At 33.8% G+C, this 22829-nt stretch overlaps 1 protein-coding gene across 2 annotated transcripts in view; it reads left to right on the top strand.

Moving 5' to 3' along the window:
• The window catches only part of Glrb (glycine receptor beta), an 86410-nt gene that overhangs the window by 25429 nt on the left and 38152 nt on the right, over positions 1 to 22829 (top strand). For both annotated transcript variants that reach the window (XM_078021966.1, XM_005330924.4), the window contains exons 3-4: positions 14696 to 14802; positions 16438 to 16505. In XM_078021966.1, the coding sequence (XP_077878092.1) occupies positions 14696 to 14802; positions 16438 to 16505 (175 nt within the window). The remainder of the gene's footprint in view (positions 1 to 14695; positions 14803 to 16437; positions 16506 to 22829) is intronic.

The raw sequence follows: 22829 nt of genomic DNA, 5'->3' as shown, positions 1-22829 counted from the left end.
ATTGATTTGGTATAAACTCTCCTAGACTCTCAGGGATAAATGCCACTTGGCCATGGTATATGACTTACTTAGAAAGTCTTAGTGTTTTGGAAGATTTTGATAATGATTGTCTTTAATTTTTCTATAAATGTTTGCTAGAATTTGCCAGCAAAACCATCTCTTCCTGGGTTTTTCTTTGTTGGAGATTTTTTAAAATATTTTTTTTAGGTGTAGTTGGGTACAATACCTTTATTTTTTATTTTATTTATTTTCTTTATTCATTTTTTTCTTTTTTATTGGTTGTTCAAAACATTACAAAGCTCTTGACATATCATATTTCATATTTTATTTGTTTATTTTTATGTGGAGCTGAAGATCGAACCCAATTAGTTATAGGTTTGTTTAGGTTTTCTCCTTCTTCATGATTCAGTCTTAGTATGTTGTATTTTGCCTAGAATTTTACCTATTTCTTCTAGATTAGTTAGTTCATACGTAAAGTTTCTCTTATAATCCTGTGTATTTCTTTGACATTAGTTGTAATGTTTCTTCTTCCAATTCTGAGTTTATGAGTCTTCTCTTTTTTTACTTTGTTGTTCTAGTTAAGAGTTTGTCAATTTTGTTTATATTTTCTAAAAGCTAACTTCAGCCTCTGTTGTTTTTTTTTTCTATTCTTTATTTTATTTTTTTTCTGCAAGTCTATTATTTTCTACTTTCTGATACCTTTAGGTTTACTTATTTTTTTTCTTTTTTCAGTTCTTTAAGTGTACTGTTGCACTATATATTTGAGATCTTTATTCTTTTTAATGTAGGCATTTACCACTATCAACTTCTTTTTAAGTGCTGCTTTATTTATTTATCTTTGCTTTCCATGTGTTCATGTATTGTGTTTCTGTTTATCTGAAGAAGGTGTTTCTAATTTTCATTTTCATTTATTCTTTGATACCTTGTTTGTTCAAAAATATTTTCTTTAGTTTTCACACATTTGTGAATTTTCCAGTTTCCACTTAGCTATTGATTTCTAATTTCATTCCATTGCAGATGGGAAAAACACTTATGTTATCACTCTTCTTAATTTGGTTAATATGACTTTTTCTTTGTAAATAATGGAGTTTTACTCAGCTATAAAGAGAACTGAATTATGGCATTCACAGGAAAATGGATAGAAGTAGAAAACCGCATGCTAAGTAAAATAAGCCAGACTCAAAGTAAAGGGTGGTATGTTTTCTTTCATAATCAGAAACTAGAGAGGAAAAAAAAGAAAACAAAAGGAACATTGTGAAAATAGGACTAAGACGAACAGAGTAGAGGGAGAGCACCAGCGGGGAGAGAGAAAGGGAGGGAGAGAAGAAGCACAGGAGAATGAAATAGACCAATGTATGATATGAACATATGAATATATCAAAATAAATCTCATTATTTTGCTTAATTAGAATACACCAATAAAATTTTTTTAAAAAATTATTTTTGGACCCTACATTTGATCTATCCTGTGGAATGTTTCATGTGTGCTTGAGAACAATGTATATTCTGTTATTAGATAAACTGCTATGCATTTGTTATGTATATTTATTCCATATGTGGATTAAGTTCACATTTTTGTTGATTTTCTGACTAGTTGTTTTATCAGTTATTAAAAGTGCAATATTGAACTCCCCTACTATTATGGTATTGCTATTATTCTCTTCTGTTCTATCAACATTTTCCTTGTGTATTTAGGTGCCTCTGTGTTGGATACCTATATATGTATTATTATTATTACACCTGGCATTTTGCCCCATTTTTCTCTGTCTCTTATGACAGTTTTTTAATTTAAAATCTATTTGATTTAATATAAATATAGTTCGCCCTGCTCTAGTTTAGTTACGATTTGCATGGAATAAGTCTCTCTAATTCATCACTTTCAACCTATGTGTGTGTTAAATTTAAAATAGACCCCTTGTAGAGAAGTATGGTTCAATATTTTAAAAAATCCATTCATCTGTTCTGTATCTTTTGACTGAGAAATTACAGCCATATATATAGATTTAATCATCAATGGGTGGGATGTGCTATTATCTTGGTAAATTGTGTTGTCTTATTTCTTTATTCTTATTTTCTTCTCTTGCTCTGTGTGTGTGTGTGTGTGTGTGTGTGTGTGTTGTGTGTCTGTGTAAATGAGAGGGGGGATTGTATTCATGTGCTTTTGTTCTTTTTTTGTAACTTCTAAAGGAATTTTCTTTTTGATCATTAAAGGGGCTTAGAAAAACATTTTAAGTATTAAATATTTTATAGTCTATGTAAAGCTGATGATGATGTTAATAACATAAATGATTCCACAGTTTATTTTTTTCCTCTCACTTTGTCAGTGATATCATTAGTTTATCTTATATTTAATTGGCTATTTTTGATACTTAAGTTTTATATTAAAGCTAAAATTATTTACTCACTCATATTATAGTAATACAGTATTGTGTATTAGTCTATATATTTCACTTTACCAACAAGTTTTACACTTTATTATGCTGTCATGTGATTGTTTCAGATTGTCTGTTTTAGGACTTCAGCCTCTATAATAGTATGAGTCAATTCCCTGAGATAATTCCCTTTCATATATCTATATGATCTATATCTCTCTGTAAAAGTATATATCCTATTGATTCTGTCTCTCTGGACAATCTTTATGAATGTATATGTTAGGTTATATTTCCTGGATTTTTTTTTTTTTTAATTTGGGATTCCTGGATCTGGATGTCCAGTTGAAGAAATTTTATGGTGTTTTCTTAGAATAAGCTTTCTGGTTCTTTCTTTTCCTTTTGGAACATCCACAATGCATATGTGTCTACTTGATGTTGCCTGTAGGAAAGAAAAAAACAAAGTGTTTTACCTACTGTACTTTGCATTGACTACTATACATCTGACAACAGATATGTGAGTGTGTGTGTGTGTGTGTGTGTGTGCGCACGCGCGCACACACGCGCAAACGTGCATGTGTGTGTGAGGGGGCAGCCTGGTTCTCCAGTAGGCACCAGCTACCTATATTGTAATTTAATTGTGACACTGTCTTTCTGGATATGATATCAAATTCTACAGCTTGAGGGTTCTAAGAGGAAGACACCCCCCTCCTAATTAGAGGGCATAGGGTTGTCACTGATATTTCTGATTAACAGCTGTATCTCAGGGTTTCATTGGTCCCCTTTTGGGATTCAATTAATTCCCTAAAAGCAGTTTATAATACTCAGAGAAGCACTTTCATTACACTTACCCAATTATTAAGAAGGAATATTGTTGGGAATACAAATGAAAGAGATGCATAGAGCGAGGCATGTGGAAAGTGGCAGGGAACTTCCGTGATATCCCCCGATATACTACCCTCTGAAAGACATAGTCAGCTAATCTGGAAACTTTCCCAACCTAGTTCTTTTATTTTTTTATGGAGATTTCATTACACAGGCATGATTGATTAAATCACTGGTCATTAGTCATCAATTCAAACTCAGCCTTTCTCCCCACACCTGAAGCTGTGTTGTGGTTGGTGCTAAAACCTGTAACCATAACTTTCTGAGAAACTGCTTATAACCTGAGGATATTCAGGGACTACCATCCAGCAGCCATGTCATTCCAAAGATTTTAGGCACTCTGCCAGAAAATGAGAATAAAGAAGAAACAATCTCTCTCTCTCTCTCTCTCTCTCTCTCTCTCGGTCTTCCCGGCTTCCTAACTGCATGGACTGACCTTATACAGGAGAATATCTTTACTAATCAATTTGTTCAGCTCTTTGTGGGTTTCTCAAACCTTCCTGCTAGTGAAAAACCACTGTCCTTTCATCTTACTGCCCCCAGATGTCTAGAATATTTCAGGTCCTGTCTGCCCTCCAAGATAGATAGGTCAGAAGATAATCCCTCCTATAGTTCTTGGAGAAGTTGGATCTTTCATCAACTTTTCCTTTCTTGGGGAGAATCAGGAAGCTGGTGTTTTTTCACTTGCTCCATTTATGTTGACTTGGGAAGATTTGTCTTGAGTCCTGTATGCTGGTTCACACAACCACTTCCTTTTCTAGAATCTTCAAGGGTTTAAGGATCTTAGACACTGTCCGTCTTCTGAGAAAGATGAGATAAAATCCATTCCTTGTGGTAATACCAGGAAAAGTTAGGATGTTAGGTGTGTGGTCCAGCTGTTTCCCTCTTCAGGGAGAAGCGGACAGCGGGGGTTTACTGCTTCCTTGCTCTGCACTGAGCTGTGGCAAGTGCTGCGTGCTAGTCAGACTTTCGCTGTTATTTATTTATTTTTCTGTGACCCTCAGGACACTAGTGTATTCTGAACCCCATCAATGTTCCCACAGAAGAGAGACAAAAGCCAGTACTTCAGATAGAAAGCCCGCCTTTTTTAGAGAAATTGGGACACCACATACATCATCCAGCTTCTTTGCTTCTCTGTGAGAAGCAATGAGCTGTGGATTCCCCCCGGATCACTTTGTACCAGGCTGCAGTGAGGAATGTGGCAGGAGGGTGTCTCTCCCTTTCTTACTGGTTACATGTAGCTGATTTCATACTTTCCTTGGGTGCAGAAGACTCCAAACTAGTTTTAGACTTTCCACAAAAGACACTGATCCTTGTATTGCTGTTGAATCTGTGACGATGGAGGGAAGGGAGATCTGGAGATTGCTGCTGTGTGGATATGTGGGTGTCACTGCTAGTCAAGCTTTGCAATATGTCAAATGCACTTCCTCATCATGACTAGTCTACCTGTTCCAATCTGGCTTCTACCTCTTTCTTAACCAAAAAAAAAATAGTACTCTTGTTAAATCTCATGGGGAGTTTTTATTCCTCATCTTAATCTCCAATGGTCACCTGGCCATTTTAACTAACCATTCCATGATCTATTATTTTTCCTTGAGTTTTTTTGATACCTCACACTTCTGGATTTGCCTCTTCTGGGGAGGTCTCTCAGTTTATCAGTTGTTGACTTATCTTCCCTTATTTGCTCACATTTCATTTGAGGATTTTCCTAGTGTTAGACATAATTAGTTTCTAGAACTCCTCAGCTAAATCCAATGTATAGCCAGGATTGAGAATCACTAGACAAGTTCTTTTAAAACCAAGGTTTTAAATATTGTTTTCATTTAGAATAATGACTATGTTTTTGATTCTCAAATGTATAACTAGATGATCATGTGCAGGGCATAAAGTAAATACTCAAAATTTTTAAAGTGAAGAATGCCTAAAGTAAAAGAGAAATTTATCATTCTGGTGGCCTAATGGATTAAAGTTTTCTGTGTTTTTAAGGAAGCTTAGATTATTAGTCTATTTTCTGATGCTATAACAAACTATCTAGGGCGAGGTACTTTATTTTAAAAAGAGGTTTAGTTAGTTCAAGTTTTAGAGGTGAGAAGTCCGACTCACCACATTCAGCAAGACCAGCATTCTCTTCTTAGGATAATACCCCTACGATCTAATTGTTTTCCCCTAAGCCCTATCTTTTAAAGTTCTACTTTGCCATGCTGGAAAACAAGTTTCCAGTCTTTGGGGATCATTCAGATCATAATCCAACCACAGGACTTAGTGTTTTGATGTTGTTTGTTGACTTCTTTCATTGGTAGACTCTGAGATGAAGATTTGCATGAAAGGGATTGCTTTGGGGAACAACAGCTCTTCATTATAAGCAAAGTGGTTAAAACACAGAAACAGTGTAGGTTTATCTGAGTCAGTGGTCCATGCCACATGGAGCTTTGAATCTGAAATAGTCCTTCAGAGTTGTCTCAGTTCATAGAAAGGGATGCAGCCATTTGCATCTCCATTTCAAACATTGGATACAGGCTGCCACAAGGCAAGACAAGTTACATCAGGCCTAGGGTTGTAACTGATATTTCTGATCAACAACTGTATCTCAGGGTTTCCGTGGTCCATTCCTTCTGGAAGGCTATTCCAGAAGAGATTTAGTTCCAAACCTTGAGCAGCGAACATTCCTGGGAGAAGCCTCACTTGATTGAGTAACACTGTATTCACTCTTGGTAGAATCAGATTATCAACTGAAGAGGATTTTAGAGACTATCTAATTTGAACCGTTAATTTCAAGGTAAGTGTACTGAAGCTCACAGTGATCTGCTTAGCATCATATGGAATGGAGCTGCACCACTAGTCTCTTGAATCTTGGGAAATGCTTTTCAGTTACACTAACACTTAACTTGGATGTGTGTGTGTGTGTGTGGGGGGGATTATCTTATAAACATTTTTCTTGGGCCAAGAAGGAAATATTTTATATTTGTACTGTATGTAGGAAATTAAGGAAAAAAGATTCCATTACAGTAGAATTAGAAGTTTTACTGTACATTTGTATTTGCTGAGCCAGATTAAACCCTGTTATGCAAATGGGAAGTTACTACACAATAATGTATTCTGTTTGGGTTGAGGTTTAAATATGATTCCTTATGTCATGAGGTTTGTATCTCAGGAGGAAATCGATTAGAATAAGTGAGAATGTATAATATTTTACATTATTTGAGAAACATACCATGTATATAGGAGATACTTCTGTCATGTTTTTCAGAGAGTGAGTCATCTCACATGTGATATGAAGTTAAAAGTGACCACGGTTAGCCTTCAATGGTCTTTGGAAATTGCTGGTTCAAAATCCAGCATCTCTCCAAATAAATGTTTCTACTTAATGAAAAATACTTTTCTTTGAGCCATGAATGATGTAATGGCATAATTGGAGATATAAAAGATTTGATAATGTTTCCACAGTCTATGACAGTTCCTTCAGTCCAAATGGGGGATAAATAAAATGAACACTGAGGAAAACTGATCTTAATCAAGATTCTTGGCCCATAAGAACCCAACAGACTTTGTCACCCACATACACATACCATAACACATTTTTTTAAAAAATAAATTTAGACTAAACTAATGGTATAAAAGGTATCACTTACTGTCTGTATTCATGACCTTCATAGCTTAACCCATGAAAATGAATGGAAAATAAATATGAAAGCTGTCAAAAGAGATGGCATGTTATGGGATAGATAGGAAAATACAAAGCAAGTAAAATACTCTATAATAAGCTCACAATGATCTATATTCATAAATAATTACTGATGTTTATGAAGTGTTAAATTCTTTGAATGTCTATCTGGTTATCGCTCTACCTACCTGTATGTCTAAAAATTGTTCTGTGTAGATGAAAATGTCATGCTGAACTTTTAATAAGTTGATATGTACAGACCTGTGACAGGTTTTTTTTTCATAAGCCTCAGCTATACATGTTATCAAGACGTGACTCCTATATGATCACTTGTTTCCAGGTAAGACTGTGGATTTTGAAATAAGAAAGTGCCATCCAGTTTCTTTTTTGCCCTTTCTAGCCGTGAGGAGTACTGGTCAGGGATTTTATAGACTATTCCTAAATTTCCATTAGCCTGCCATTTTTCTCATGATTAAACGGTCATATGCTTTGGGGAGGAAGACCAGAATGGGTTAAAATGCCATTCTCATCACATCTTATAAAGGGTACGTCTTATTAACATGATGTCACTGTTGAGGGTATTCTTGGTCATCTGCTCAGAAAGTGATTGTCAAGTTCCTCTACTGTAAAGTTACTCTCCTGTCTCCTTTTACATCCCAAACCATTTGGTAGGAATGCACAGCACTACAGTGAGGTGTTCTGTTCCACTAATTTGAAAGCAGAGGTTCTATGCCAGTTATTGGAATTCAGCCTGGGAGATATGCTGTTTTTTCCCCATTTATTTATTTATTTACTCATCTATTTTTACCAGTTTGGACTCATATATTTGTTTTTATACTTTGTATTATAATCCAGCACTATTTTATTTTGTCATCAAAATCATTCTGACTTTGACCACTGAGTATCCTGTCAGTTGACCTTTGTGTCCCACTTGGACATCTTACCATCATTGTGAGAGGTCACTGTAAAATACCTCTCCCCTCCTTTCCTGTTTAAAATATTCTCTTCTCCCCTACTTTATAGGGTATCAGCTTTTAAAAAACAGTGAATAATAAAGTCATTGTTGCCACTATTTGCAGTTGTATTTTTTTTCTTTGGTATGATTTCTTTGTGAGTTCTTTTAGTTTGGTATTCAGAAAGGCATCTACCATGTAAAGGCTCACCCAACAAAGATCCTTTGTGTTTTTTTTTTTTTTTTTATGTCTTCTGGTGTCTGGGAAGAACAATTAGCATTTACCAAAGACTCCCACAGAGTTAGCATCTCTTCTATGTGAGGATGAATGATTATATTTGTTTCTTTGAGGAACTGTGTCTTAAATTAGTCCACAGATATAGGACTCCCTCAGAATTGCAAACCTCGTGTACATTTTTTTCAGGGAAACATGGGTTTCATTGGATTCTCAGATGTGACTGTCACCTAACAAAGAGGTAAAAAATCATTTCCTTAGAACAGAAATAAAATACTACTACCTATACACTTTGCATACCTTGTTCTTCCCTTATGTCTGTGGCTTTATGATTACTTTCACTTATGTCCAGAGGAGGCCCCACCCTAGTTTACTTACAGTGCCATATAACACACTGCATTCAGGTCTGAGAATTCCTGTGACCATAGTTGGTGCATTTATAACTCTGAAAAAAAAATAAATCAATCCCTTTAGACTTAAACTTTTAGAGAGAGAAGATTAAGACAATATGCTCATACACACTTGTTTTGAAATAGTCACTAAAGGGTCATGCAAAAATAAGAATATTCTAGAGTGAAGGAAAATTCAGCCTTCCCCCTTTACAAAGAAATTTCTGGATTTTGCCCTCAGTGCTGGAAAACATTATATCATGCAGCTATACAGCCTGACACATTCCTTGCATAACTTTGCATATTAGTAATGACATTGGTTGAAGTTTAGGCAAGTGAACAAAAGCGGACTGGTTGTAAAAAGGCTTTTGATATGAAACATTATTTTCTCTAGTCATTTGATCACTTTGTCTTAGTAGAGTAAGTTATTTTCTTAAATTAGTATCATATTCTCAAGAAATAAATCCTTCTTTGTGATATATTAGAATTGTTACATTTCTTGAAATCAAACATAATAATGTAGTCAAATGGATAAAGCATTGGACTGAGATTCAGAATAAGAAGATGCTAATAATGGACCAGGCATTAAGTGTGTGACCTAATCAAAGTCATTTAACTCTTCTCCTTCCTGCTCATTTTGCCTAGATGATATCACTTTCGAAATTGTAAGGCATTTATATATAGTAATTTGCAGGCATAGCTGTGTCCATCTAATGCTTAAACATTTTCAACGGTAGAGACGATTATGATTTTAATATTGGTAAACTAAAAGATGTGATTTCTATTTTTTTCCTTAGGTGGGAAAGAATCCAAAATTCATGCTTGTGAATATAAACTACATGGAATTCCATTTGACTTTTAAAGTCTCTGAATTTCTAATATGAAAGTTGATTAAATATTTATGTCAGGTTACCTGCAGCAGAGTCATGGAAATTCAAATCGACGCAAATAAAGAATAGAAGTGAAGGGGCTGTGTGATATTTGATAAAAACTCTTGTTTTTTTTTTTTTGTTTAATTTTCTGTGGATTTTGTCAACTGGGGCATAGTTTTGTTGTTAACAAACACACATTTGTTTTTAACCACAGGGAGAAATAAAATTTGGAAGTGACTAGTATAACATTGAGCATTTGAATAGGCCAATCCATATTCTCAGTACCAATGATTAAAAAAAATGATTATACTAATTTTTTTAGTATACTAATGTAATTTATTCCAGAGGAAAAAAAGCTGTAAACTATTTCTAAATAGTTTATTATTGGCATTCTATTGTATATAGATGTATTCATTTTTCCATTTGATGAGCAGAATGCTTTGTTTTCAACTGTTTTTTTTTTCCTTTTTTAAGGTTTGAACTTTTATCTTTTTTTTATTGTTGGTAGTTCAAAACATTACACAGTTCTTAATATATCATATTTCACAGTTTGATTCAAGTGGGTTATGAACTCCCATTTTTACCCTGTATACAGATTGCTGTATAGACTAATTGTTTTAGTCAGCTTTCTTTGCTGCTGTGAATAAAAGACCTGACCAGGAAAACTGTAGAGGAGGAAAGGTTTATTTAGGGGCACATGGTTTCAGAGGTCTTAGTCCTTGGAGGGCCAGCTTCATTTCTTCAGGCTTGAAATGAGGCTGAACGTCATGGTGAAAGAATGTGACACAGAGAAGCAGCTCCTAGGATGATCAGAACACAGAGAAAGAGAGAGAAGCCACTGAACAGATACAGATATATTCCCAAAGCAACACCCCAATTCTCTCCTCCTCTAGCCATACCCTACCACTTCAATTACCACTTAGTTAATCCCTATCAGGGAATTAAATCATTGATTGGGTTAAGACTTTTACAACCCAATTATTTTTCCTCTGAACCTTCTTGCATTGTCTCACATGTGAGCTTTTGGGGGACACCTCACATCCAAACCATAATACTAATAGAACCCAAAGCACATACATGAACCCTAAGTAAATATCTCTCTGGATGACATCAAATAAAAATTACTGGAGGCCTTTTCTTCAGACCCAACTTCTGCATTAGCCTCCAACAAAATGGGTAACAATCAGAATGGAGCCACTCACAATGAAGTCCCACATTGCCAAACTAACTGGGATAGGAAACTGGGGATACAAAAAAGATATACTGATTCTTAAAGGAAGTTCCCAGGAGCCACTAAAATGCAGGAGACATCCGTGAACCACTGAAATGCAAGAAAGTGCTCATAAACAGTACAACTTCTGATCAACACAGTTTATGACCTTGGCCTGCACCCTTGACCCCATATTCTTGTCTGCAAAAGTAACAAAAGGGCAATGGACAAGGGAGGGGGGACTGGCACGAAATTGCTTAACCCCTCCTCAGTTTAACCTCTAGTCCAGCCACTAGCCAACCCTTCCTCTAAAAAACCCCAAACCAACAGATTGTGGGTTTTTTGTTTTTTGTTTTTTGGTTTTTGGTTTTTTTTTTTTTTTTTTTTTTTTGAGGCGCTGTGTTGGGGATGGGTACCCAGTATTGAACCCAGGGTTGCTTAATCACTGAGCCAAGTCCCCAGCTAAATTGCCAAGGCTAGCTCTGGACTCATGATCCTCCAGCCTCAATCTCCCAAGCCACTTGGGCGATAGGCATGTGACACCAACCTGGCAAGGTTTGCTGCTTCTTATTAGGATAGCACGTGTTCTCCTTTGCGTGTGCTTTCACATTCCTAAGTGAACCTCTGTCTAGGTCTGATTGGCACATGCTCAATTTCTTTGCTTTTACTTATGCCAAGAACCCTGCTGGTCCTGAGTCCAATTCCCCTTCTTTCTGGGAACCCCTGGGATCCTTCTTTAGAGACACCTCTTCTGTGACAAAACTAGAGGTTTATTTTCCTTCCCAAGAAATTAGTATTAGAGATTACTGTCAATTTCCTAAACAGGTCGATTTCAGTTGCCATAATAATAAATGCCTTTTGCCTTAATCCTTATACAAAAAAGGTCATTTGAAGTAATCTGCTGTTAATCAATTGTTTTTCTATTACTCTGTCCCTTTGTCCCCATGTAGAGAAAAGTAACTCTGAAATGAACAATTTACCTTGTTTATTTATTTATTTATTTATTTATTCCACTTTCTTCCTATCTACCCAAGAAAATCGTCTCTGACGGATTCTTTGGAATATTTATGTTATTATTTTATTTTGCAATGGAGTGTTGTCTGATTCTATACTTGAAAATAAAATCAATCAAGATGTTAAAACTCAATTGCTATAATTTTGTCCTTTGACAAATGTTAATAAGAAGATAGATTTAATTTCATTTCCTTTAGGTCAGCATTACTTGGAATGAGAATCCTAATTAAGAATAGCCAATATTTATTCTCTCTCACTCTATCTGTGCGTGTGTGTGTGTGTGTGTGTGTGTGTGTGTGTGTGTGTGTATCTGTGTACTGTTTTGCTTTTGCTTTTGATGATGCTTGGGGAACCCAAGATCTCATGTATGCTGGGCAAAGTATTCTATCACTGAATGACAGCCACAGTCTTATTCTACCATCTTAGAAAAATCCCTTAATCTTTCCGTGTCTCAGTTTCTTCATATACTATGTACTCTTTCATTGTATTTACTTACCTCCTGCTCTCTCCTCTACCAATCTGGCTTCTTTCTTTCTCTCCATGATGCTGAAATTTACTGGGAAAAGTTGGAAGATGTAAATTACTTGAACCAATGTGTATTTAATACTAAGCAAAAACTATGGAGAACCATAAAAGTATGGAAGTCACCTGTTCCTCAATAACCATACTGTTTGCATTGTAGTTAGTACTTTACACAGATATGAAAAAAGTTACAAAATAATTGCAAAGGGTATATGTATTAGTTTGTGTTCATTGGTATAAGGTGGCATGATTGAGGAAAAATTTTAGAAAAATGATGTTTTAAAACAATGTTAAGGACACATTGGAGACAGTTTTGGTGGTATGTGCTTATAATCCCAGCGACTTGGAAAGCTGAGGCAAGAGGATAGCAAGTTCAAAGTCAGCCTCAACAACTTAGAGAGGCCTAGGCAACTTAGTGAGACTTTGTCTCAAAATAAAAATACATAAAATGGGCTGGGGAATTTTAGCCATCCTGGTTTAATCCCTGCTATAAATAAATAAATAAATAAATAAATAGATAGATAAATAAATAAATAAATAAACAAACAAACATTGTGTTTAGAGCAGCATGATGGAAAGTATAAATTTTAACATTCAGGGAACAGGGATCAATTCTGTACCAATGCATGGAGGAAAGATGAAATTTGCTGCTGAATTAGAGGGCTGGTATTTGAATTTGATATAGCTTACAGGTAGAAAAAAATTAGGCTAGGAAGTTGTACTCTACAAAAATTGATGTTAATTTTTTATGTTGTTTTTTTCATTGCTTTGAAGACATATAAAGGATTTTATATGAGGAGGCACAATAGCAGGCTGATTGATCCAATACAAGTGCATTTCATAATCAATTCTGTTTCCTCATTTGAATGAGAAAACTTCAAAATGTGATAGGTTCAAGCACCAGTTTGCATCCAGTATCAAATTTCACCACATACTCTCCTTCTCTGTAGAGCTTCCCATCTTTTAAAGGAATCACAATGGGCTGTAAAGAGGTTACAGTTTCACCTGCAATGAAATAGAAAATGTCATTACCAAGGCTGAAATCCCTGAAACTGTGATGTGGAAGCTGATAAGGAATAGGAAGCAATTTCAGAAAATCTACATAAGCTCCTGAACCTTTGGGATTTTAACTAATTTATTTTCATTTTTGATTTAATGTTTTACACTCTGATTTATATTTGAAAGAGTTGTGTGTATCAATTCATAGTCATTTTAGATTTTTAAATAAACTTTGTGCTGTCATATTTTGCCTCGTATCCAAAAATTGTATGATAATTAAGTCAGAATCAAATTTCCTGATAGGAAAGAGTTGATTTCAGTACAAAGCCAAACCTGTTGCATCAAAGTTTGCTTCATACAAATTAACATGATTTATGAAATTAAGCCTTTTTGCCTTATAAATATATATAGGCAATGCTAGATACTCCAAGAATAGTGTTAATTTTCCTTGTGATTGTCATGAGCTTTTTAAATTTTGTTTTGTTTTTTTGGGGGTGAAATTGATTATACGACAAAACATTTTGGTGGTTAAACAAACCAAACCAAAAACAAAACCAAAAAAAATTCCCTTTTATTTAAGTTCTCTGAAGCAACCACCTATTTAGTCATGACTCATTATTCAAAGAGTTAAAATAGCAAAAGTTAAAATAGGAAAACATGGCAGGTTTTTTTTCTTTTTAATAAAGAGCTAATGATAATACATTCAGTAAATGAATAGCTAGTTATGTCCTATAGCTCTGTAGAGCATTTTCCTCCCATGGCCTAACTATCCCCCCATATATATAAACACGTGTGTGTGTGTGTGTGTGTGTGTGTGTACTTTTTATTTTTTTATTTTTTAAATTTTTTTGGTGGAGAGGAGGCACCAGGGATTTAACCCAGGGTTGCTAAAACACTGAGCCACATCCCTACCCCTTTTTATTTTGTCTTTTGAGACAGGGCCTTGCTAAGTTGCTGAGGCTAGCTTTGAACTTGTGATCCTCTTGTCTCAGCTGGCCGAGCTACTGGGATTATAGGTGTTTGACACCATGCCTGGCTTAGATTACTACATTTAACTCAGTAATCAGAATATTCACTGGGTCTTGAGAAATATCACTCTATAAATGTTGGCATGATCGTTTTATAAATTCTTAGGCTACATCTCTAGCTATAATATCTCATAAAATGACCATACTCCTTTGCTTAAGCAGAAAGTTAATAATATGTGTTGTTCAAAACTGTTCTTGGCTCTTTTTGACTTAATGGGTTGACTCCTTTTGGGCTTTCCCAGATTTTGATTGTGGGTTGTTGTTCCAGGATAAGTAAGGATATCTGCTTATTAGAAGTGACTTGGAGTTTTTAGGCCAGTGTTTTGAGCATTTAGTAAAGTCAGTGCTAAAATACTTTGTTGTTATTTTTATTTTAAATACAGATATCTCTTGGGCTTCTTAAAATATTTGCTACTGCTCAGTTACTTGTATTTGGAAAAGCCCTGTCATAGCTGTGGATTTGTCTCAAAAAAGTCAAATCTTTTATCCCATTGAAAACAACCCATTTATGTTACTTGTTGTTTTTTACTCATAAAATTTTCTTTTCTTTCTCTTATAGTCAGCAATCAGCAGAGGACCTTGCAAGGGTACCTGCCAATTCCACTAGCAATATCTTGAACAGACTATTGGTCAGTTATGATCCTAGGATAAGACCAAATTTCAAAGGTTTGTTGCCGGCCTGCCTCTAAAAAGAACCTCTTCATTCTTTATAAGTTTAAAAATACATTTTTGTGATATACAAAACAATATGAATTCAAATTGACATATAACTGTACTGTTATATGCTTTTAAGTTCAGAGCAATTTAATGCCTGGCATAGTCAATAATAAGCAATTTTAAGAGTTTAATATGGTTTTTAGTTTAAGAAAATAAAAAATGATGTACCGTGAATAGGCTAACTCATATAATGGATTTTTTAAGTAATAATGGATTTTCTAAGATTTTCTGTGTATTCTTAACTTTAGTGGTTAAAAAATTTTAATTTGCATTCAGCTCTGGATTTCATTTACAGACACAAAACTTATAATTTGTAGAACAATCATTTATCCACTTAGAGAAAAAGAGCAGTTCTGATATTTACTTAAGTTCTCTTTTACTTTTGTTAGTGTTTCACATTGATTAAAAAAAAAATCTCTTTTTGCTGAAAAAAAAATGGCCATATGGTTTTTAAAACATGTTAACTTTATGAATAAAAGTGACTACACGTTCTACAACAGAGATTATTTTTATTCCAACAGAATATTATCATTTATTACACATTTTAGGAACAAAAACTCTACTTCAATAAGTAAAAGTCATGAGTAGATTGTATATTTGTATACTCACCCCAACATTTTTCTTTAATCCTCTTGATGAATTAGGGAAAACTATGTGGAAAAAAAATTTCCTCTGGAAAACTATAATTCTTATTGTTGGTTAAGGACAGGTATTAATGTAGATCAGATTAACATTATAAGGCTTGATATTTTTTTTCTCCTTTGCAGAAAAATGGTCTGCAGCTGCTTCTAGTCAAGTGAAGTTATACAACTATGTTGTAAAAACAGGGGGTTTTGTTCATTACCAGAACCTACTCAGTTACTTTCAACAACAGCCATGGTCTGGGTTGTCACATGTCCACCATATATTGATTCCCCACCTGGTTTTCATCAGGCAGTGGTTATGTGGCTAAAAGGCTAAATTCACATTTTCTCTTTGATAGCCCAACCAGCAGTCACAATGATTTGAAAAAAAAAAAATAGAGAAAGAGTTGCAACATTATACCTTAGTTCTCACTCCATGAACTTTCAAATTATTTTCAAACAGGTCAGTCAGAAATCTTTAAAATGGTTCTGTTACACATCTTATTAACTTTGCATTTTCATGAATTAGAAATTAAACTATAGTCATTACAGGTAAAAGTTATTGAATAGTATTATGCCATTTGATTTAAAAATATGGAATAATTAGAAAAAAATGAAAAATGAACTCTTTTAAAAATGATTTTTTTAAAAGATTAATTTACATTTTCATAGAGCTAAACGCAGTAGTCCAATTGAAGCATTTTTAAAAAGTTAAACATATTTTCTAGAGTTTTGAAAATTAGGAGAAATATTTCTGAATATCAAACATTATAAAACACAGCTCATTTTTATTTGTATTATGATCCCTACTTAGAAAAATATTTTAATATAAGTTGTGAACATGTTATAGTAAGACCATAGATTTTGCATCTCAGTGTGGATGAAAAAATACCATATCAGGAAGATTCTGATCAAGTTTTTTTTAATAAATACTAAATATATTCTTAATTTTTATTCATAGGCATTCCTGTTGATGTGGTAGTGAACATTTTTATTAACAGTTTTGGATCCATTCAAGAGACAACAATGGTAAGATGACAGTTTAATATCTTTGTCAAAATTTTAGAGTAAGTACAATTATTTTAGAGTAAGTACAATTAATTTTAGTGTAATTACAATTATAACTGAAAAATAAGGAGTCTCTGTAAGGAAAATATGTGTTCTTTCTCTTAGTATAAATATCTGAATTCCCAGGTTTTGTTAAGCTAATGACTATATACTTGTACAATTCAAATTTAACCTTAGTGTTGCACTGAAACTTAAAGTTTTGTGAAAATTCATGTATTCTTCTTGAAAAGCTATGACTTGCTATCATTTGGGAAAAGGATTTATGTAATAAAAACTCTTGAGTAACAGTTTTTTTTCTAATATGTTTATATGTGTGAGCCTCCAAAAACGCTTTACATATTCACAGTTTTTTCTTGCAGTTTCCTGGAGGAGAAACTTTGTTTACTCTGATATGCTAATTTAGTGATGTGTGGAACAGGGAACTGTGAGAAGCAAAGAGGAAAATTAATTTTCATAAAATAGGTACCAGAACTCTCTGAAAAGATAGAGAACCAAGGCAAAAAGGCAATGGAAAGACAGCTGAAGGGTGGGAAATAGTGACTAGGCTACCTCCTCTCTTGGAGAAAATGGAGAAGAAAGTTTTGGGAGAATGCCCTTTGCCCATGATGATTTAGATTTTAGGGACAAAGACCTCTATGTTTCCTGAATGTTGTGTAATATAATTACCTCTAAGTTCTTAAAAGATATTCTAAGTATTGTCTACTTGCCATTCAAGGTTTTAGAACATTAGATCTATTCCCTTTTTGACAAAATGATGTGCAGGTAGGATACTTGAGGTGAAAGAAGGAAGACCCAAAGGTTTTTTTGTTTGATCATTTGAGATACTTAGATTTTGTACATTAAGTAGTCATACCAATTTGGATAGTAAGGCCAGTAAAAAATGGTTAGAGTACAGTATAATCTTTTCAGGAGTATTGTGAACTAGAGAAAGAATGATTTAAAATATTTACTTCTTTAGTCCTAGTAGAAGCATAGTGATTATATGTTGTATTTAACTTATGATACTCATCAGTATATCTAATTGTGATATGAATGTTATTTTTAATTTTTATTTTGTAGGAGCACATATATAAGTCCCCAAAGAATTGCTATTCTTGGATAGTATGGAGATACATTTAGAGAATTATTTAAAAGAAGATTTTGGGATCAAATCCAAAGTTCACCTCCAGTGACTTTTATGTTCATTTAAATGATATAGATCTACATTATTGATCACTAGAAGACTTCTCTGAAATAAGATATAAATGCCATATATCATTGAGGAGACTAGGATAGCACTTGTTAATTGAAAACGTGCTTAGTCTGTATAAGCACATTTCTATGTGATAGTAAGAGATAACATTTCCTAAAGGCATAGTTTTAAGTACATCAGTACAGCTGTTTGATTTCCATGCTCCTCTCTGAACCCTGGACATCTTGCCTGCCACCACTTACACCAACCTCAAACACCACTACAGAGATGTTGTGTCCTCTTGGGAATATCCCCACTGTTTACCTTGGTTGCCTCTGGAATCATATCTAAGGTGTAACTAATGCCAGGATCATTTTTCTTGTTTAAATTTTTTCATATGAGTCAGAGCCCAGCATGTGTCATTAATGTATTTATACTTTTATAAATATGGAATACCTTCTAAGTATGAGGGACCTAAACTTCTCTAGGTCCCATGAGCAATTATGTGACTGTATTGAGTTGAATACACCTGGGAGAACAGAATATTAGAAAAGGAAGGACTTTTTACAGTTGAGGATTGTAATAAATATTTCATCATTTCTAAATAATCTTATTCTCCTGTACAGACCCAATATAGTAGCTTGCGGGAAAAAAAAAATTATTCCTGGGTTCAGATTCTCACCATGGGAGCTTTGCCCATATTATTTAATCTCATCTCCAGTGAGCTCTTATCTTCTAAGCAGATCCTATTATGGCTATTTTACTCATTTTGACCTATTTTTAATCCATCTCTTTCATCTCTAATTATTTTTTACTTAATTATGATACCTTATATACTGTAATATATATTTTTTGTATATATTCCTTTAATTCCCTAATGGACTATAAACCTCTTAAAGTTAAAAGTAATATATTCTACTTTTTATTTTCCATAAAATATAGAAGATGGTAGACTATAGGTAATGAACACATAAATAATTTCGTATATTAGCTAATATTGAATGAATAAATGAATGAATAATTTCTATTCTTGGCTTTTTTAAGTAAAAGGATTTGCAGAATAAATTTAAACACTAGATTAATTTTTAGCATTATTATAGAGTATTAATTTTTGAAATGTTGGAGGGAGGCCTTTCTCCAGAGGAGTTAAATTATTTATTTACTCTTTCTTTTGATCAGATAACCTGAATGAAAATCGGTCTGTTCTACACCTCATGTTGGCAGACATAGCCTAAATGTTAGAATCAGAACTATAGTCATCAAATAGACTTGAATATTTTGCTGTATCCTAATTATTATATTTTTTTGCTTTCAGTATGTTTACTTCATATACCTCTATAAAATTTCATAGACTTATCTTGTGAGGATGTCAGATTTTATAGATTTACTCCATAGATTTATTCAGCCTTGTGGCTTAATAGTTAGGAAAGGTACAAGTTGCAGGTATATAAATAGCATGAAAATGTCTTCTAAAGTAATAATGGATCTAGACAAAACTTGTTCTTCATGACTTGTTACAAACACTGATCAGAATCAACAGTGAAGACTCAAGAGAGCAGCTTAAAAGCACATTCATTCATGGGTAGAAATTATCATGAGAGGATAATTTAAAAACAAACAAATACGTACAAAATAGGTACAAAAACAAAAATGTATAAAAAATGTTCCTCAAAAAGAGGGATTAGATTTGTCTAAGAACAGGATATTTATTCATGGAAAAATAATGGTGGACAGTATGTGAGTTTCTATCAGATAGAACTGTGCTTGGGTCTGTTGTATATCTGCTGTGTTACACCTTAAACAAAGGGGAAACACTGCAAATTTAAAGCAATAGTATTTTGCCCGGCACAGTAACTATTCAGTGATAGTGACCCTATGCATTTGCAACGGTTACAATATTTCCCAAGAGAATCTAACCTTAAAGAAAGTGCTGAAGAAAATAAACCAAACTATTTATGGGTGTAACAGTAGTTTCCTTGTATACTTGTGGCTCTATTTCTTAATAGCCTCCTAGAAATCTTCCTTAAAAGGATCATCTGAAATAAAGAAAATCCTAACCTTTTGGAAATTTCAATATTTTCACAACATTTTCCTCTCCAGTCAGACTTTGTTACCACAACAAGCAGTTGCTTATTTGCTTATTCCAGAAAGCACAATGCAGAACACAGAGCCTGGGGGTAGATAGTACATTTAATTGCTACTAGTCAGGCAGCAGACAGAAATGGAACAATTTACAAAGGGAGAGGTTCAACTCCTTTCTCCAGTGTTTAAAATTGATTATCAAACAACAAAGCACTCAAGGTAATCAACATTGACATTGTGGTGAAGAAATCTTAGCCAATTACATTTGGAAAAATTCCTTCCCACTTACTTATTTTTGTTTTGAATGCCAAAAAATGCTGGCTAAACTAAAAGTAATTCACACAATTCACAAATTGTCCTTGTGTAGTGGAGGAAACACTACAGCCAAATTCATATTATTTATGTGCTTTCATATCTCTGTGGTTATAAGCTCCTTTAGACTGATTTTTTTGGGGGGGGGTACTAGGGATTGAATCCAGGGACACTTAATCACTGAGTCACATCCTGACCCCCCCATCCCTTTTGATTTTTGATTTTGACACATGGTCTCACTAAATTGCTTAGGGTCTTGCTAAATTATTGAAGTTGACTTTGAACTTGTAATCCTCCTGCCTCAGACCCTTGAGTCTCTGGGATTACCGGTGTGTGCAACCACGCCATCCTTCCGCCCGTTTTATGGTTTCATTCTGTAGCTTTATAGTTCCTATTTCTTATATCTGTGTGTTCATTCACATTCTACTATATAAAATTTTTGTAAAGTATCAGTATTAATACTATAAGTGACATTTACTGACATTAATAGTAGGATCACCCAAATTATCACGTAAGTGTTACCATCACAACTCAAAGTTACTAGAACAGTGACTTCTAATTTTATCAGCTTTTGTAGTGCTATTTGTGACAAATGAAGTAGGTGCATTCAAGACTCTGAGAAGAATGATTTGTTAGATTCTTGGTGGCATCTGCTCTATGCTTACAATATTTGTTGATTTTTCCATTCATTTCCTACACTGACTTGAGCCAGTGGGATTTTCATAAATGAAAATATGAACTATTGCACTCATGGGGAAAAATTGGGCATTATGGTTTATTGTAATAATCTATACACAGGCACTTTGTCTCATCAGAAATACATAAGAGCTCTTTCATAGAAATAAAAGGCTGTTTATGCAATCCATTTTCTTTCTTTAGTTTAGGCATGCTTTGTAATTATATTGAATTATTATTGCACTACAATTCATGATCCTGCCAGTCTTTCTGTGCCTTTTCGCTGCATGACTTTTTGTTTGTTTTAATAATAGACTTCAACTCATTTTGGGCAACACAGCTGTGCTTGTCAAGAAAAAAAAATCATATTTGAGATCAGCTTAAAGAGCTCATTTTAAGTTCTTTGCAATTGCTCATCTTTGTTGTTGCAAAACAGTGTTTCTTTGTGTATATATATTTAAAATCTTTTCCTTAAAACATGTCTTAGTTTAATATTCTTCATGTTTTGTTCCTTTTGCTATGAATTTTTAGCATGGTTTCATTTACTATATAATGATATTAGGCATATTTTCCCAGTTTTTAAAACATTTCTTCTAGTAAATTTTATTTTACATCTCAGATATAAAATCATAAAGCTTAAAATGACTTTATATTCATTTTTCTTCATATTATTCACCTTCAGGAATTATATCCTATGGTAGGCTGAATAATGGTCCTGCAAAGATATCCATATCCTAACCACCAGAACTTATGGCTATGGCGTTTTTCATAGTCAAAGAGACATGGCAGATGTGATTCAATTAACAGTTGTTGTGATGAAGGAATCATAAAGATGGAATGGTGTGAGGAGGGGACCACAGGTCAAAGGATTCAGGTAGAATTCTCTCGAAGATGAAAAGTGCCAGGAAATAGATTCTTTACTCAAAGCCTATGCAAGAACCAGATCTGTGCAAAGATACCTCACATTTATCCCATGGAAATGGATTTTGGTCTTTTGAACTACAGAATATAAGATAATAAATTTGTAGTGTTTTAATTCACTAAGGTTTTGGTAATTTTGTTACAGCAGCAGTCGGAAACTAATATATATGCTGAGAGCAATTTTTAATAATTTTTTTCTCCCAAATTCTCCTGGATAGGTGTCCTATTATATATAACCTTCTTCCTAGTCCTGCGACAGGGTTTTCTGATCCTATCTAACTGTTTCCATACGTGGAAATGTCAGACTAATCAGTTTTTCTTTAGTAATTACTAAGCACGCTCTTTAAAGTTAATTCTCTAAGAAATTAAAAAAGAATAGATGTTTTGAGTAGTTAAAAATACTGCATTCTATCTCTTTATCAAAGTTTTATTTTCTGGTATATCTGAAATTGAAAAATAACATAATTTTTATGGGTACTTTTATCTGTATCTTTTTTCTCCTACTTCTATTATTCAGGAGCATTGATAACTAAACTTCCTAAGTTAGAGTATTGTATTAGTTAATGAGGAAGGATGAGACATGCACATTGCATTTTTTTTCTTTTGAGTAATTATTTTATTAACTGTTTCCAATAGTTGTTATCAATAGATAGGTAAGTGAAACATGAAATTAATAGTTTGAAGATGCTAAACTTCTAACCTGTTAAAATATGACAAAAGTCTTTTCTTCATTCAAATATTGTTACATGAATGTTGAACACTTTCTGCACACTCAGTCCTATCAGGTCACTACTTACTATGGTCTCTTTGTGTCCTTCCAAATTTCATATCTTGAAATCCAATCTTTCATGCAATAGTATTACCAGGAGCCATGTGAACGGGATTAGTGCCCTCAATTCAGAAGCTAGAGGGAACTTGTTTGTGCTTTTTACCATGTGAGGATACATACAGAAACTGCCATCTATGAACAATAGCTTTCACTAGACGTTGACTTTGGACTTCTCAGCCCTTAGAACTGTGAGCAATAATTTCACTTATAAATGACCCAGTCTAAAGTATTTTATTATCATAGCAGGAATACAACTAACACCTACATACAGGGTATTTACAGTCTAGTGTGGCAT

Source organism: Ictidomys tridecemlineatus, chromosome 9, assembly GCF_052094955.1.
Source record: "Ictidomys tridecemlineatus isolate mIctTri1 chromosome 9, mIctTri1.hap1, whole genome shotgun sequence".
Lineage (NCBI taxonomy): Eukaryota > Metazoa > Chordata > Mammalia > Rodentia > Sciuridae > Ictidomys > Ictidomys tridecemlineatus.
Note: the sequence above shows the minus strand (reverse complement) of the source record. Positions and strands in the feature narration are given on the sequence as shown.